At 37.9% G+C, this 19,651-nt stretch overlaps 1 protein-coding gene across 2 annotated transcripts in view; it reads right to left on the reverse strand.

The window, feature by feature from the left end:
* The window catches only part of LRRC49 (leucine rich repeat containing 49), a 149,080-nt gene that overhangs the window by 92,653 nt on the left and 36,776 nt on the right, over positions 1–19,651 (reverse strand). For both annotated transcript variants that reach the window (XM_007084559.3, XM_007084558.3), the window contains one exon: positions 9,327–9,388. In XM_007084559.3, coding sequence (XP_007084621.2) covers positions 9,327–9,388 — 62 coding nt within the window. The remainder of the gene's footprint in view (positions 1–9,326; positions 9,389–19,651) is intronic.

Genomic DNA, 19,651 nt, shown 5'->3' on the forward strand with positions numbered 1-19,651 from the left:
TCCTGCACAATCTCTGATCCTGCTCCAGCTGGAGGGCCAGCTGGTTTTCGGGGCTCCCTGACACCACATCTAAATGAAGTCTTTAATCTCTATTCGGGTCACTGAAATAATTTTCTTTTGCCAGTAAAATCTATATGCAATTTAATTAATGGGAAGATATAAAGCAAACATACTCTGTTCATTTTAAAATGCTGCTCAAAGCAAAATAATTATAGAATTTATAGCTGTACAAAATACACTATATAGGTATATAAAGCATATATAAAAAAAAAGATTGGTTTCTGATGCTCACTTGTCTATAGAATATTGAGGGGATAAGCTTACAATGTCAATGGGTGAAGGGCAGTAGGTTGATTCCCTTAAATGAGAAAAAGCTCTCCAGTGTGTTCAAATCACCAGCCACTTGCCAAGAGTACATGGTATCATGGTGCTAATATTCTACCTGAAGTCACCAATCTGTCTGGCATGAGATCAACAAATACTTAAAACTGACATAAAGAAAAAGTAATTTTGACTGTAACAGAAAAATAAAACAATAGTCAGAGAAAATCGATGAACTAAACTGTGCAACCCTCCACTTAGGGTAGAAAAACCCACACAAGACTTCATGTTAGAATGCAGGGTATTACAAATAGCGTGGTCATCTAACAAACCGAATGTCCTAAAGATGATGAAGGAAATAAGGTTGGTCCATTTTAAACACTTTTATACGCAACAGTATTTTAGAATGATTTCTACTCTTGATATCTAAATGGAAAAGTCACCAGTAATAAAGCAACACTGAAATAAGGTATACACAGAAGATTTTAGACAATTTTAGTAAAAGTTCCATGCTTTAAATGCATTTAGATCCAATAATTAGGTCATCTCTAAACACGACGAAACAAATTTATCTTATGTTAAGTCTGTTTTTCTGAAGTGATGGAACAAATCTGTCATTAGTTGTGGACTCTGTTCACCTGTTTTCTTTCTGAAAGGACTGAAATGCTGCAGCTAAGCTTGACAATCAGACGCTAAGGCACAAGGCCCTCAGCAAACCCTGGGGGGGTTGCTCACCTTGGCGGAGTAAAACAGCAATGGATTAAAAAATAAATATATTAATTAAAAAGCCCCTAGTTTTAGAATTGTTTTTGTAGGTCCTCTTTAGCCCATGCCTATCACATTTAGAAGAATGCAATTAAATGTCTGCCTGAAGGTGAATCACATGGGAGCCATTAGGCAAACACCTCCAAGCGGGGTGACAGAGCTAAACGGGTACTGATCGTGGCATTTCCTTGGCACGAATGTAGTCATTTCTTAAATTTAACATTTTTCTTAGACGGCAGTCAGAAAGGATCTGTCAATGGTTGGTTTCTGTTTTATTCTGGTGATTTGCGTTAATTCAGTTGGTAAGATTTGCCTATCGTTGGTCATCTGCCATGAAGGAAAAAAAATGAACCCATTCTAACAGTTCGCTGGATACTAGAACTCAGAAAACTTAATTTCCATCGAGCCGAAATGACATAAGCAACACCTGGAATTCTGGAAAGTACAAGAGCGAAACCTGCACTGTAGGAACACCTTATGTAACAACCTGTTCGTCAAAACTAACAATGCATTCTGAAGGTCAGTAAAAAAACCATTTCCTCCTTACAATATCAGCCGGTACGAAAAAAGACAACTGCCGGGTAGTCTGAGTTTCTCTGACTGGATATATAATTCATATGGTGTGTCTTACCATGTTGAAATATAGCTTGAAAAAAATGCAAAATGAGTTATTTCCTGACAACGGTAGAATTATTAACTATTTTTTACAAATTTGGAAAAGAGCCTGGGGGCTACTCTGGAGAACCACGATGAGGGAAAAGGCACACCCAAAAGCTTGCAGTCTGGTGACCTCTGGTCATACTATAATTACTAAAAGAGATCATTAGAGAACTTGTAATAGTCTTCTTTCCTCAAAAAAGAAAATGGAAACCTAGCTCAAAATGTTCAGTGACATCGTAAAGAGAGAGTGGAGCCCAAATAGCATTGTCTTACTGAGAGGAAGGAAGTGGGTAAGAGAGGCCCACACGGCCAGGAGGGGGGAATCCCTGACATTGTTTAGAATTTCCAGCGTGTGGTAATAATAAAAAGCAAATTATTTTTAGTCAGTCTTATTATTGTATTTTTATTTATTCATTAAAGTTTATTTACTTATTTTAAGAGAGAGAGAGAGAGCACAAGTGGGGGAGGAGCAGAGAGAGAGAAAGAGAAAGAGAGAGGGAGAGAAAGAGAGAGAGAGAGAGAGAGAGAGAGAATCCCAAGCAGGTTCCATGCTGTCAGTGCAGAGCCTGACGTGGGGTTTGATCTCAGGAACCATGAAATCATGACCTGAGCTGAAATCAAGAGTTGGACACTTAACCAACTGAGCACCCAGGTGCCCCAATTTTATTATTGTTTTTAAATAAATTTTTAAAACAATTTTATTATTGTTTTTAATAAATCCTTCCTGCCTGTACCCTGAGGCCAACCACACCCATGACCTTAACCCTTGATACAACCCATCTAACAGGAAGATTTAATTTCTACAGATTTTTCTCTATTCTAGAAGTTCTGCGCAAGATCTTTACTGACAAATTGATAGATTGACCTAGAAGCCAGAAACAACGGCCAAGAGAATTTTGATTGCTTGAGCCTTTAAACCTCACATGTCCAGGTGGTAAACAAACAGTCCAAATGACGTAGCAATGATGTGAAAGCAGACACACCAAAACAAGTTGCTAAACCATAGGGAAGAATATCTCTACTTGAGGGATTGAATTAATTCTTCTTGAAAATTTTTTGATACACTAGTGATATTATTCACATAGTAGATGCTGGAGAGACTGTAGTGAGCACTTTATATTCTTCTGCCTTTGTCAAGTTTATAGTCTAGCAGGGAGAACAATTTAAAATTCAATAAACTATGGAACTGCAATAATTATAGAAGTACAGGAAGCTATGATGAAAGCGTGTGGCAAGACTCCATAGTGTTGTTCAAACTCTGTAAGCCCAATCCATACTGAGAAATATATTTACATTGTAACCCTGCCCCCCACATCTATAGTAAAATAATATACACACACAAACTCATGCACAGACACATCCATATATAATTAAACCTGGACATTTTTCATGAAACAGTATTTGTCCTGAAAATGTGTGGCAAACTCTGATATTTTCTATTTCATTTTTATTTTCCCAGCCTCGACCACAAGATTGATTTTAGGATCCTTCTATGGGTTTTGACCCAAAGATGGAAAAACAGACTGATGGCATTTTTAAGTCAGCTGCATCATTTGCTAAAGGTACAAATTCCTGAACCCCACCTAAAACTATTGAATTAGAATCCATGGAAAACGGATCCCAGAAAGCCGCATTTTAGCGGCTCTCCAGATAATTCTTAGGCATATTAAAGTTTGAGAACCCTTGGTATCATTTAATCTCAAATCTCAATGATGAGGAGTTATTCAGGCACTGAGAGGGTAGACAAATGTTAGTGCCAGAAGCCACGGTAGATACAAAGACCAAGTGAGCAAGCGGGAGCATGCTGTGTTTAAGGAAGTTCAAAGGAACAAGAGTCTAGGGCGCTTGGGAAGGCAACGAGCATGGAGAAGTAGGCATGGCTCATTCTGCAAGTTCTCTCTTCTAGTCTGTTCCACAATCCCGCAAGAATAATTAAAAGGAAGGAAATTTTGACAAATGCCACAACATGGATGAACCCTGAGGAGAGCTAGACACAAACAGACAAATACTGTGTGAGTCCACTCGTATGAAGTACCTAGGGCAGTCACATCCCAGAGACAGAAAGGAGAATGGTGGATGCCAGGGGCTGAAGGAGGGAGGAATGGAGAATTATTGTTTAATGGGTACACGGTTTCAGTTTTACGAGATGAAGAGTTCTGGAGGTTGGCTGTGCAACCATGTGAATGTAACACTACTTCACTGTATACTTAAAAACGATTGGGGCGCCTGGGTGGCTCAGTCGGTTGAGCATCCGACTTCGGCTCAGGTCATGATCTCACAGTTTGTGGGTTCAAGCCCCGCATCAGACTCTGTGCTGACTGCTTGCTCAGAGCCTGGAGCCTGCTTCAGATTCTGTCTCCTTCTCTCTCTGCCCCTCCCCCACTCACGCTTTGTCTCACTCTGTTTCTCAAAAATAAATAAAATGTAAAAAAAAAAAAAAAAAAAAAAAAAACGATTAAGATGGTACACTTATGTGTATTTTACCATAATTTAAAAAAAGAATACACGAGTCCAAGAGTCCTAAGCTGATATCTGAATCCTCACTAGTGTTCGACTTCTTTCCCAATGATACCGAATTCCCCTCAGTTCTAGAAGCAATGGCAACCATTCCCTTTTAGGCAATCAAGACACTAGAATCATAAACCCTTCTTCCTTTTTTTTTTTAAAGCTTGTAAAAACTTTCTAAGTTGGAGAATGAAAGGAGAGAGAGAGAGAGTGGAGAGAAGAATCGATTACAACTTGACCTTGTGATGAAGAGCAGAGCCCTTGTAACCGTCTCAGCGGAAGAGATGAAACTAATGGAACACTATAATTTTTGGCTAAAGATCATAAACTGCTTCCTGTGGGTCACAAATATTTACTTATCCTCGACAAATATTTTTGCTTATGAAGCTTTTCTTCATGAAGGAAAATTTTGCGTAATGCCCAAGTTAGCACGTATTCTCATTTTGGGGTGCCACAACTCAGTGGTTCCCAAATCTAGCATTGAGTTGCACATCAGAGTACTCTGAGGAACCTTAAAAATTTACAGAACCCTGGCTCCACTCCAACTCTACTGGAGAAGATTACCCAGTAGGTTCCAGCAGTGAACCAGTGACTAGGTCATTTTAAAGCTTCCAAGGATATTTTTATGTGTAGCCTATTTGGGAAAAATCACTCAAAGAAAAGACAGTTAGGAGAATGGCTGCCTGAGCACATGCACTTACCTCCCTCCACCCTCTCAAAATCTCTTTGAAATTAATGAACATAAAAGTATGAAAATACCCACAGCAGTACTAGAAAACCAGGAAGAGTTCCATCAGTAGACCAGAACACTAAGGAATTTCTGGAAGATATAAAGCAGATGGAATCAGTAAAACCCCAAATTGCTAAAGAGCCTGAAATGAACAGGATCATTTACATTGTAAGTGTTGCCGGCAGAACCTCAGAATATTCCCTAGATCAGAGGCAGCAAGTGTTGGCAGCAGATGTGGGTCAGGTGTCCAGTAATTACTGAAGGCTTTGGTAATAATTTTCCAGCATCTTACTCTCAAGAGTAGCTGACTTGTGAACTGTCCCCGGGTTGAAACATGACAAGAGAGGAAAGGCAGTGTTCTGGGTAAAGTCTGGCGGCCAAGAGGAAAAAGGAGCCCCCATTTCCAGAAGGCAAGTTTCTTGTGCACATCCTAAAAGAAAGTCCAACTGGGTAGACCTCTTCCTTCCCCCCTACCCTACATCCTCTGCAGGAAGAGATCCCGTACTCATGATTTTCATGCACACTTTTTTTTTAACCACTGCTGACAAAACAAGTCCACAGACTCATTTGTTAACATGAACTGCCATCACAAAAGCATAGAAATAAAGAAGCAAAAGAAAGAAAGCATTTTTATTTGGAGAACAAATACAGGGTTAACTCCAAGGGGAATAAAGTAAATTCTAGAAATCAAGGGAAACTTTCTCTCATCCATAAAATAAGGATAAGCCATTAGAAAAGGAAAAATACAATCAGAGTACTTAGAAATTAAGACCATGAGAGCCAAGAAAAACAAATCAACCAGACAAACAGCACCTCAGAAGAAGAGGTGAATGACGGAATGAACATATCTGAAGAATGAATTAGGTACAACGGATCCCCTTGATCAAGCACAGAATATGACTCTCAGGGTGATCATCATAAACAACTTCGGCAGGCCCCGCCGGGGTTCCGTGGGCTGGAGGAGGGCCCAGGCGTGGAGGGAGAAAGAATAGGCAAGGATCACACTGCAGGTCTAGAGAGGGCAGACCTAGTGCGCCCACCCTAAGCCTTCTGGATCAACTTTGCCCGGCTTGTGTCCTCTGCCTGGAATGTCCAAGTACCCTTCACTTTACCAAGGCCTATTTTCACTTAGGCCTGGGTCCCGGTGCCACGTGCCTCTGGGAAGGCTTTCTTCACTTCCCATCCTCAGGCTGATTTTACATTTTCAAATATCCCCACAGATCAGCACAGCTAAGTTTAACTTTCTATATAATAACCTATTTGTGTCTCTGTCTTCCTCAGCTTTGAGGGATATTTGAAAAAAATTTTTTAATGTTTATTTATTTTTGAGAGAGAGAGAGAGAGAGAGAGAGAGAGAGAGAGAGGATGAGCCGGGGTGGGGCAGAGACAGAGAGGGAGACACAGAATCCGAAGCAGGCTCCAGGCTCTGAGCTGTCAGCACAGAGCCCGACGCGGGGCTCGAACTCAGGAATGGTGAGATCATGACCTTAGCCAAGGTCGGACGCCCAACTGACTGAGCCACCCAGGCGCCCTGAGGGATATTTTAACCAAAAACACTGGTATTATTCAGCTACAGAGACATGGATACACGTCAGTTGTCCTCTCAATATATCTTGCATGCCTACTGGTAGCACTGGATGCACTTCTAAGAGCTGAAGAAAAATAACAGAAAGGGTTCTGTACACACAGCATTAAAGTACCTATTCGTCCCATGTTGGCATTCTCTGAATTCAATAGGATGCCATCACATTTGGCGACTTTCTGAATTTCCACCAGGTTCCTAACTGTTTATGCAAACGGACCTCTACGAATCCAGTAATTTGGTCAAAAACTAGGAAGCCCTACCACATAACAATCAATATGTTTTTGTCTCCCTGAAATGGATATACAATTGGATACTTTCATTTACTGAATATCATCTGTGAGTTTTCCGGAGGGAGTCATAAAAGGTACTGACTTTCAGCTTTTCACCGCTGTCTCTCCTCTTACTGACCTCTGCTACTCCTGGGCTACTAAGTCTAAAACCAGGCAACTCTATTATGCCAGGACTATGGCAGGGCACTGGGGCCCTGAAACGATAGTTATCTGTACAGATCATGTGATGGCCCAGGTATCTGAGATATTTATCTTGAGTAAAGCTAACAGAAGTGATTTCAAGGCTTGCACTCTCTGATTTTTCCCCCAGCAGATCAAATCTATTCCGTATACCATGTCCTGGACCACAGGCATCAACAGGAACAGAGCAGAAAATGTACTGAGCCTCCAAAGCAGACGAGCTGGAAGCACTAAAGGAAGGTTAAGGGCTGTGCCTATGTAGAAACATAAGAAAACAATTAGTAAGAAAATGAAAGCACTGAAATCGTTGACTCACCTCTAGCTCAATTTCTTGGGAAATCATGCTTTTTAAAGAAACTTAAAAGAGAGGGAGAAGGACAGTGAAGAATATGGCATTGGTTATCTTTAATTGCCCTTACAAAGCAAATATTCCTTAAAAACAATGTGGTAATGACCATGGGATTTATTGTATATGTGACAGAGAAAATTTTTCTCTGGAATTTTTCTCCTTAAGGCACAAAAGATAATTGATTTGGGGGATATGAAAATTAGAGGTCCAACTTACAAAGTAGTATATTGACCCAATAGGTGTATTATCAAGTAGCATAGTTTTCCCCAGCTCATGGAAAACCTACCATGGCTGAAATAAAGCTAAAAATGATTTTTAAAAAGAAAGATATTAATCTCATTAGTCATATCTTTATTTTGCTGAGTGGGTAAAACTCTTTTCCAGATTGGGAAGAAAATTCCCTAAATAGAAGTAATTCAAGCCAACTCTCTATAGTCAGGAGTCCAGAAGTTCAAGTATCCTGGGGACTTGGGAACGTCAGAGCCCCTATATACCCAGATTTATATCTCTCTTTAAATTACTCCCCATAATCAAGGCAAGAAGCAAAAGTAATAAGTTCCACCATAAGCTGGGGGAATCTAACGGTTTCCAGCACCTTAAACAATGAATATGGTAAGAATGAGAAACTATCTTCTCACAATAGTTGCTAATGGTCTTTAGGTAGAAATTCCCCAAAGAAAATTAAGTGTCCCTTCCACTGCTATTGAAAAGAAACCCTACCTCCCCAATAAGACCACGGGAACACATTCAACACAAACTGGAAAAAATATGAAAAGTCAGAAAACTTCAATATTTTTTCCACAGAAGAGAAGAAGAGAGACAGAGGAAGGGTATTTGAAATAATGCCTCTGTGCAAAGTTAACCATCCGGATTTAATCTCTAACCTTTAGAGATATGGTACAGAGATATGGGGTTAACCCTTAGGTCTGATAGGGGAGGAAAAAGATGCCAACGAAACTGCACAAAAACTAAAGTCCTTCTTAAATTTTTGTATTTATTTATTTAAGTAAGCTCTATGCCCAACATGAGGCTCAAATTCACTACCCTGAGATCGAAAGTCAATGCTCTACTGACCGAGCCAGCCAGGTGTCCCTACACTGGTTCTTAATAATCAGAAACATAGACCTTGAGCTCAGGAAGAGATGTGCTCTAAACTCTTACACTTAGTTCTTACCCTCTTATAAAAGATGGTTCAAAGAATAGCCCCGAGGTAAAAGTAGAGAACAGAGAGGTCGTCATAAAGCATAGTTCAAACTGACTGGCTGGGGGAAGGAGGAGGAGGAAAGGATTAGGGAAGGAGTAGAGGTCCTTCCTTTCGCATCAAAAAGTCTGCCTATCTCAGCGCCAGTTCTGAAATCTTCCACATTGACACTGAATGAGACAGCATCACAATGTGAGGATGATATGCTTCAAATCTTTGGAAAACAAAATGTATGCATGTGTATACTCTAATATACAGTCTCTTAGCAGCATTCGTTCTAAGTAGGGATAACAAGATAGAAGTTATGACCTAATTAGCAAGAGGCTCAGTGACACAGCCTGAAATATTACATCCAAATTGCTTAGTAGCTATACGGAGTGTAGATGACAATTTATGAAAGAAATTCTAATTCAACTGACCGGTGCAGGAAGTGTCAAACAAAGGACAGCAAAATATATGTTGAAATTTCCACATACACATTTTACGAAAGAGCAACCCTAAAGTATAATTAAATAAAAAGCACAGGCTATGCTAATTTCATCATCCTAGCATTAGAGTCTCTAACCCTCACCAGAGCTTTGTTTTTCCACCAAGAACTTTGTCATATGGCCCTGTCATTTTCAAATGTAAAATCTTCCATGACAAGAAAATTTTCCAAGGCACTTAGAATCCTCATTTAAAGCACTAGAACCCACACAATCAGGTTATTAATAAATGACAAATCGGGAGTTTCCACTTACGTAGATATATTGTTGAAGCTGAGAAACAGACGTTGGAGGCTGGGCAAATTATCCACATCTCTCTAGAAGGAAACAGAAAGCAAAAATTTATCAGCTGGAAGAAAAAAAAAATATTATCAACGTCTTCTGGCTCGGCTGTTGAAATATGTAGTCATTGCTGTTCACTGCAACCTTGCTAGACCATTGATTTCCACTGGACACCGAGCTCCATTCTTCCCCACTGCAGATTAAATGGGAGGGTTTCACTACATCCGCAGAGCAAGCTGCACCACTCGCAAGGTAAAAAGCACTGAGAACAGGGAGAGATGCCGCTAGCCTCTTTAAGCATGCTTTTGGGAAAGAAGCCAAAATGCTACTTCAGCATTTCAACTGTAGCACAAATATAGTATGATCAAACGTTTGTTAAAAATCACTTTTAAAAGGAAGCTGTTCAAATGTTTTAAATTTTAAATTTATGCAATTAGCTTTCCCAACAGTACCGAGAATTTCAAAGCCATTTCCCTCACTATTCTCAATCCTTTGGAAATAGACCAGTTACAAATGAACCAAGATGCTGACAATCTCCCCATAAAACTAAAAGCAGATCACAGTGAGTGTCACTGAAGGGCAATTTCCAACCTAAGCAAACAACAGACGTTACAATTGGAAATCTACCCCGTTCTGTTTGGGTACAGCACCCCAGAGCAAACTATGGCTGTTTAAACGTGGTTTTACCCTTACCAAATATTGAAATGTTTTGGCTCAAATGACTTTTTTAAAAATCACAAAATAAGTACAAAGCCATCTAATTTCATCAAATGGAAAGACACAAACTTCTTGAAAATCTGACATATGCTGAAGAAATAGAATCTTAAGAAGCAGCTTAGTAATTACCTAGGCTACAACCTCATTAGGCACATGAGAAAAAGTGAACAGTTGGGGTTGTTGCAGAGGGAGGGTGGGGGTGGGATGGAAAGGTGACCCAGGATTACATACTGCCCTTAGAGGCTGAGACAGGACAAGATTGGTTATCTTGACTTTCGTTAAAATTCTACACACTGACACTTCTCTTATAAAATGTTTCTCTCTCTCTCTCTCTCTCTCTTTTCATTTAAAAAGTTTTTTTAAAGACTCACTTTAATTTGCTGGATGATGAGCTAGCTAAAATATCTGCTGTTAATACTAATATGTTAGTATGAAAAGTTGGGACACATTTCTTTCTTCTTTTTTTGTGTGTCTGGGACGAATTATTGAAGCATAATTAATATACAGCATTATATTAGTTTCAGGTGTATAATAAATGCTATTAATTTTTAAGGGCAATATCATTTATAATAATTCTAGTTATAGGAGTTTGAATAATGCTAATACAAGTACATACATTTTACATATTACTGTGTCGAATATTTAAACCCAAATCAAAACTTGTTTTACTGTTTCCATAGGTCATTATCTTTCTTCCTCCTTCCTTTCCTTCCTCCTACCATTTCCAAGACCCCAGTAAGAATTAAGACAAGGGAATTAAAATTACAGCAAAGCCTAGCTTTTCCTAAAATGGTTCATTTATTTAAGTTTGCCATATAAAGAAAATATAAAAGTGATGGAATTGTGACAGAGCCGCATCTCACTGGTTTTTGAGAGGGTAGAGGAGAAATGAATCTGGCTTAAGACATTTTCCCATGGGGCTTCCCTTGTGCACCCCTCTCCAACACTTTGTCAACTCTGCAGATCCTAAGCAGTATAAAACAAATACAGTTGCCAGTCATCAGACCAGGGGCTATGTGCACCATTCCCTTGGCATTCCTAATCTCAGGCCCACCCCCTGAAAAGCCTGTTCCATAGGTGTGAATGGTGGTTTTTAGAGTTTTTCAACCATGGCCAAAGATAAGTCTGCAGAAAACAGGAAGGCATCCAAATTCCCCTCAGTGGGTTGTAAGCTCTAAATGTTGGCCAACTTCTGGAATCATCTCTACCAGCTTCTTCTCCTGATAATCCCAGAAGTGCCTGGAAGGTAAGTGGAGGAGTGATGGACTAACGGTTGGTCTCATTTTACTCCAGGGCCCTACTTTCCAAAGAAGTGGTAGCTTTCTTCCTATCTGGTCTCTACAAGTAGGGAGTCAGAGCCAAACTGAAAGCCCTCTCTGTACTCTCAGGGAATCTTTTCTCCCAAATTCTTCCTAAATCTACCCGAGATATTTATGGGCACCAACATTGTTTGTTGACATCTAACCAGGAGAAAGTGAGAAGCAGCAGCCTGGCTCTCCTTTAAATCAAGGCACCTTAAAAAAAAAAAAATACACTTGTCACTTTTAGCTCCAGCCTACCACCTTCAGAGACTGCAGACACCTTCCAAGATGGAAGTTTTTGCTATTAAAATATAAATTCAAATGATATCAGGCTATAATTTGTGAGACAGGTTTTTAAAAGTTTGCTTGATTAAATTATAATGTTTTGTATTTATCTTCATTTATGAAAACAAATTTTAGGAGAAGTCTTTATCAAATGTTAGCCATCATTAGCCATCATTACCTGACAGAGCTATAAAAAAATATTCACAACAGATTGAAAAACGAAAACTCAGAATTTAGCTACATATCCCTATAACCAGTTTAGTTGATAGCCCTTCCAGAACTTTGAAAAGCAAAATGATTACCCGCAATCATTTTTGTTGTTCCAGGTTTCATTTCTACAAGAAAATTATGGCTTTTAATTTTGCTAGCAACTCTGAGATATACTTTGTAATGCATAGACAAAAAGAAAACATATTTATCATATTAATTATCTGTGTGAGTTATTTACAGAAGACTAACAAACAAAAAAGACTTGTTGACAGCTACTGGAAGATGGCTCCTCTAATATGAGAGAAGAAACAAAGATCGAAACACCTAAGATCCAGGAAGGGGATTCACCATTGGAGGCAGGCAAAAAGAACTCCAAGGGTGGCATCTCGTGCTTTAAAACCAAGGTCCAATGTTCACTTTGCAAATCTCATCTTTCTTTGCCAGACAATCCCAACCTATTACATCATAAATCCATCAATATGAATCAAGCCCCTTCACTGACAGATGCACCTTTAAACCGGACCCCCAAGAAATCTCAAAAATAAATATCCTGCCTTTGCCCTTGAAGACGTGACTAAGACTATGTCAAGGTAGTGAGCTTTTCTTGCCGGTAAGTAACAACCTCAACTTCTCTTTACTAACAGGTTATTCCAATGGTATTTTGGGAGGCCAGCATTTGACAATCTACTTATCCAAAAAAATATAATTATTTTGGAATAAGGGGGAAAGGAGAAGTGGAGGGCTAAAGCTAATGTAAGAAAGCCAAATCTTCGTAACTTGAAGGAAAAGTCAGCACGTTTATTTAATTGTACAGTGTTAAACCCTCCCAACAGTTCTTTTCTGAAGGTAAATTTTCAAAGGCAGAGAAATTACTGCAAGGAAGCAACCTGAGAAGAGGAAGATGAAATAAAATATTTACATATAAGGTAATATTTGTATTTCATTTCATGTGTAGTTTAGTCTGCTCATAGTCTCAAATTTACTATATTTAACAAAACACAATTCTAAGATTACATTCAAAACATTTGTTGAAGTAAGATTCAAAGTTGGGGCATCTGAGTGGCTCAGTCGGTTAGGCATCTGGTCAGATCATGATCTTGCGGTTAGTGAGTTCAAGCCCCGCACTGGGCTCTGTGCTGACAGCTCAGAGCCTGAAGCCTACTGCTGATTCTGTGTCTCCCTCTCTCTGCCCCTTCTCTGCTCGTGCGCTCTCTCTCTCTCTCTCTCTCTCTCTCTCTCTCAAAGAATAAATAAACATTAAAAAAAATTGAAGTAAGATTCAAAGTAATTTTCTGTATTTTAAAAGTATAATCCTTTAGAAGTTAGACAAACAAAATTACTACAGATTATTGAGAGGATTATAATTTTTTTATTTTTCAAAAGAATAGAGACTTGCCATTTGAGAAAGATGCTTGTCCGAGTCAGCTCAGACACTATTTTCCATATTCCTAAACTTCACGAAAGAACTAAATGATTCAGCAATCTCACCATGTGTAGAACATCTATTACTGGAGCTATTTTTAGAGCAGTTTCCTGCAGAGGAATAAGGAAGAAAGGTGAAGAGATGAAGGCTTTGGCATGCACCAAGTAGGACAAAGAGGACTAAAAAAATCACAGCTACTCTCATTCTGTTACCTATTCTGTAATAAATAAAAATAAAAATAAAAATATAGGGGTAATTATTTTCATTTTGAGAACTGAAAAGAGATTTATTAACAAAGCAATGAAGAAGTTCAAAAAGTACTCCCTTTTATAAAAAGATTTATTAATTCCAAACTAACTACTAGCTACAGCCATGCCTTGTGACACAGACACATATTCCATGAGAAATTATATGTAAGCCATCATATCAACAAGTCCAATCGTATATTTAAATGCCTATTTTAAAAAGTCTATTTTCTGGTTCTATTACCCAAAGGCATTAATATATATATCTGCCTTTTATATTTTTTACCACCCTTTATATGGTCATACACACACACACACTCTCTCTCTCTCAACTAGCTGCAAGCTATTCTTCCAGTCTGATTTTTTTTCAGCACACAATTTAATTCCCATAGGGAAAGAGGTGGGATGGTGGGGTGGGGGACTAAAAACCCAACTAGTAAGCAGGCTACTGATACTCTGGCTATGAAGACTTCCAGTATTTATAATCTAGGAGAGCTAGAGTTAATAGCAACGAGGGAAAAGAAAAGACCTCAATTTCATTATCATAGGCCTTTCCTCACTTGAATTTGTAGTTTTCTATCACGTACATGATCTAACAAGACCCCTCATAACAACTGATCCCTGGCATTCATGCCCTTAACACTCCTGGCAACACTCTCTGGAAAGACACAAACTCAACTCAGGCTTATAGCATTCTATCCCAACTAACGTATGGGAAAAAAATTAGCATGAGCAAGAGTCAGCAGAAACTTCAGGCAGCAAATGTAGAACTGCTCAAAAATTAAGAAAATATAGTAACTGGATAAAGACTAGGAAAGATCTATGTTTAAAATTATTAGAGAAATAAAAGAAACCAAAACATGAAAAAACATGTTTAATAAGGTACTCTGGACATTTATGAAAAAATTCATGTAGAACTCCTAGAAACAAAAAATTATGGTCATTATGGTCAGTAGATGGGCTGAAAATAGACTAGATAAGACTGGGGAGAGAGTTATTTAACTGGCAGATAGCACTAAATAAGTAAAAAGAATGCAGAAATGTAGCAGAGAGAAAAAGGAATGATAGAAATTTTTATTTATTTATTTATTTATTTATTTATTTTTAGATTTTTAAAAAAATGTTTATTTTTGAGAGAGAGAGAGACAGAGTGCGAGCGGGGGAGGAGCAGAGAGAGGGGGAGACACAGAATCCGAAGCAGACTCCAGGCTTCAAGCTGTCAGCACAGAGCCCAACGTGGGGCTTGAACTCACGAACTGCGAGATCATGACCTGAGCTGAAGTAGGACCCTCAACCGACTGAGCCACCCAGATGCCCCAGGAATGATAGAAATTTTATGACACAAAGGATAGAACATGAAGGTCCACACTATATCTAGTAGGTGTTTAAGAAGTAGAAAGAGAGAAAATGGAAGGGGTCAATATTTGAGAATATAAAGACTCAGTATGTTCCCATAATTAATGAAAGATATGCATCTGCAGATTCAGAAACACAAATATTAGGTATGCTAGTAAAATTACCATATTTGGTCAAATCTAAGGTATCATCTTAAGTTTATTTTATGTAACACCTGATGAAACAAACTTATGATTAACCAATAACAAAATATCACTTAGAATTTTTATTTCACTGTTGCTGAAAGAGCTCTTTTAGATTTATTTAACCATATTTTTAGCCAAATATCATTCTTATGCATACATAAAAATTAAGCAAAATGAATCTATTAAATAAATGAACTCCAAAAAATCTCCATTTAGCATAGAGTTAGACAGTGTAGTTCTGGCATAATAATATACAAATAGATGGAACAAAAGAGAAGGTCCACAAAAAGACTCATTTGATTATAATTCAATTTCAACAAGGACACACCAATTAATGAGTAAAGGGTGTAGAGCAAATAGATATCCCTATATCGGAAAAATTAACCATGACCCCAACCTCACACCATACACAAAATGTAATTAAAGAAGTGTCAAGACCCCCAAGTGAAAGGTAAAACAATAAACTTTCTGGAAGAAGGCAGAGGAGAACATATCCATGATACCGGGATAGACAAAGACTTCTTGTTCAGGGCAAAAAAGGCACCAATGATAAAATAAAACAAATTGGTAAACTGTACATCACTAAAATGTAAAGCTTCTACATATCAAAAACATTACTAAATAAGCAAAAAGGCAAACCATGCAAAAAAGCCACCCAATGCATATGCCAAAGGACCTGAAGCTAGAACATAGATCTACTACACCTCAATGATAAAAGGATAAACAACCTAATTTTTTAATAGGTAAAAGACATAAACTGATATGTCATAAAAAGATATGTTAGAATGGCCTAAAAGGACTTGAAAACATGCTCAACATCACCAGTCATCAAGGAACTGCAAATTAAAACCACTGATAATCACAGAATCACTAAACTTACAAAGACCATCACCATCAAATGTTGGGTAGGATGTGGGGTAATTAGAGCTCTTATTTATTGCTGTTGGAATGTAAAATGGTATAATCACTTCATAAAATGGTTTGGCAGTTTCTAGTAAATTTAGACATCCACCTACCTTATGGCTCCGTAAGAGAAATGAGGTACACGTCCACCAAAATAAATGGATAAATAAAAGACTATAAGAATATTCCTATCAGTGTTATTTGTAAGGGCCAAAAATTGGAAATAATCAAGATGGCTATGAAGAGAAGAATGAAACCACAATTTGCATTATAATTAGAGAATGAATACAACTCTCAGCTAATTTAAAAAAAAAACTAATGATACACACAACAAAATGGATGAATATCAAAACATTAAGTTAGTACACAAAAAGTATATATATATATACATATATATATGTATATATATATATATATATATTTCATAAAAAGTTCAAAAACAAGCAAAATTAATCTATGGGGAAAGAAGCCAGAAAACTTCTAGGGCAGGGAAAAGCTGGGACTGACTGGGAAGGGGCACAAGGGAACTTTCTGGAGCAAAAGAAATGTTTTCTATCTTGATCTGAGTGGTGTTAAATGAAAGTACATTTATATAAAAAAAACATTGAACTGTACAGTTGAGATTTGTGTATCCAAATTACACCTCAATAAAGTATGGAGGAATAGTCTTCACATTTAGAGTCCAACTTCTGAATCACTATTTAACCAATAATATCCATACTTTTCACACAATACTGTCTTCTGTGCCATCATGAACATTGGTGATGCTGAGTATCCTAAAAGTGTGCTCTATTATTGTCTACAGAATGTCCTTCCAAGCTAGTGACATACATTCTGTATATTTTTATATTGTTAAGGTAAAGAAACACCAGTACTCTGCTCTGAATGTTTGTGTCTCCCCCAAATTGAAATCCTAACCACGAAGGTGATAGTATTAGGAGGTGGGACCTTTGGGAGGTGCTTAAGTAACAAGAGTGGTCCCTTATGAATGGGATTAGTGCCTTATAAAAGAGGTCTAGCCTTCCCCACCATGTGAGGACACAGTGAAAAGGCACCAGCTGTAGACCAAAAAGAAGGCTCTCACCAGAATGCAACCAGGCTGGCACTTTGATCTTGGACTTCCCAGCCTCCAGAACTGTGAGAAATAAATTTCTCTTGTTTATAAGTTACCCAGCCTGTGGTATTTTGTGATAGCAGCCCAAATAGTCTAAGACACCAGTGTGAATTATACACACAGCTTCTTCTTGCTTTAAAATGCTGTCATCTCTTCCAAGGAGCTTGCTCAATTTCTCCTGCCTTCAAGTACATTGCTTGGCATGTGATGAGCAAACTCTCTGAATCTATCTCAGTATCAAAATATAACACAGCTTTACCAAACATGGTTTTCTCCCTTTGAAAGTATTTGATTGTTAATTAGCAAGAAAATGTAGAATTACGGTCATTCCTCCAATGAAAAGTATGTTTCACTAATATTAAATGTGTGTCTTTGCTTTCCATGCCTTTTTGAATTCAGGAATGTTTCATTTCATGCTAAGTCTTGGTGTAATCTTTTTTTAAGTTTATTTATTTATTTTGAGAGAGAGAGAGCAAGCAAGCATGAGCTGGGGAGGGGAAGAGAGAGAGAGAGAGGGAGAGAGAGAATACCAAGCAGGCTTCACTCTGCCAGCACAGAGCCCAATATGGGGCTTGAACCCATGAACCATGAGATCATGACCTGAGCAGAAACCAAGAGTTGGACATTTAACCACCTGAGACACCCACACACCCCCTTGGTGTAATCTTTTTAGCATTTTTTTTTAATTTGAGAGAGAGAGAGAGAGCATGCGCAAGTAAGAAGAGTGGCAGAGGGAGACAGAGTCATAAGCAGGCTCCATACTCAGCATGGAGCCCAACGTGGGACTCAGTCCCACGACCCTGGGACGATGACCTGAGCCGAAATCAAGAGTTGGACGCCCAACCCACTGAGCCATTTGGGTGTAATCTTTTTAAATACATTTTGAACAGTGATTAAAGTCAAAACATGTAGCACCAATAATTGAAATGAGCATAGTATAAAGTTAAAAGCAAGTTCACGTATATTTAAGCAATGAAATTACTATAACCTATCCAATAGTGATTTTAAGATGCCATGCATTGTAAAACATATCCAGATTTCAGAGTTGGTGAAATATGGAAAAAAATGTTTATCTAAAATTGAAGAAATATGGTGGTTCCACATCTATACACATCTTGGTGAGTCTGAAGAACTCCAAAAAGTAATCTCATAATCTTAAAAGCAACCAGAGAAAGAAAAAGAAAACCATGCACACAAAAAAAGATAGTCGACAGTTTAATGGCAATAATAGAGTTCAAAGACAGCGAGCTTCAAACATCTAGGGGAAAAAATAACTGTCCACCAAGTCAAACCATCAGTCATGAATAAAAGCAAAATAAACACATTATTAGACAAACATAAACTGAGAGAGCTTACCACCACCAGAGCCATCATAAAGATTTTTCTAAATTGTATATTTTGGAAAGAGTGGTAAACCCAGACATGCATGTGGGTGAATCCAAATAAGCACTGACTGAAAACACCAACAATTAACATATCTAATTTTGGAAGTAAAAAGATAAAAAAAAAAAGTCTAGGAAGCAAAACTATGTGAAACAGGACAGGCTTCCTGAATTAAATGATTCTGGGGTCCTTATTTAAGAAGAGGGTAGGGATGTATATTAACTCCATAATTTAAGTCAAGTGTATATTTTAAAATGTTAAGAGTAACCATTAAAGTGAATAGGAAAGAACAGAGAAAACTCCATCAGCCCACAATAAGGTGCATGAGTACACAAACGCCCCCCGGTTGAAAGTAAAAGAATAGGTCATATGATTCACTAAGAAGTTAGCATCACTCCTGCTGCTATTCCTGCCAAAAGTACATAAACTGAATCTAATCATGAGGACACATCAGTAGACAAACCCAAATTGACGGACATTCTGCAAAATAAGAAGCTAATATTGTTCAAAAATGTCTATGTCATGACATACAAAGAGATTAAAGAAGACTAGGGAGGCATAATTACTGAATGCAATGCATGATCTTGGAATTTGCTTTTTTTTTTTTTTTTTTACTATAAAGGGGCACTAATTAGATAATTAAGAAAACTTGAATGGGATTTACAGATTACATAATAGCATCACATCGATGTTAATTTCCCGATTTTGATTATTGTAATGTGTTTATATAAGAGAATTGTTGTTTTTAGAAAATATACACTGAAGTATGCGAATATAAAGGGGCATCATGCCTGCAACTTACTCTTAAATGGTTCAGAAAAAGAGAGAGAGAGAGAGACAGACTTGTAGACATAAAGAGAAGGGAAGAAGGAGAATAATCAAAAGAAAAGACAAAGCAAATGTACTAAATATAACCATTTAGGTAATTGGGTACTGGGGTACTAGGACTTCTTTACTATTGCATCCTTTTCTGAAATTGTGCCAATATTTAAGTTTTCTAAAGGTTAAGGAATAAAAAAGATACACCAGGAAAAAAATCACCGAAAGAAAGTTGGCATTAACATTAGACTAAATGAATGTTAAGGCAAAAAGTATTAACTTCCTTAGCTATACTACATACTTAGAACAGTACCTGACATATGGCCCATGCTCATAAAACACTTGCTCAATGAAGGA

The sequence above is a fragment of the Panthera tigris genome, chromosome B3, assembly GCF_018350195.1.
Source record: "Panthera tigris isolate Pti1 chromosome B3, P.tigris_Pti1_mat1.1, whole genome shotgun sequence".
Classification (NCBI taxonomy): Eukaryota; Metazoa; Chordata; class Mammalia; order Carnivora; family Felidae; genus Panthera; species Panthera tigris.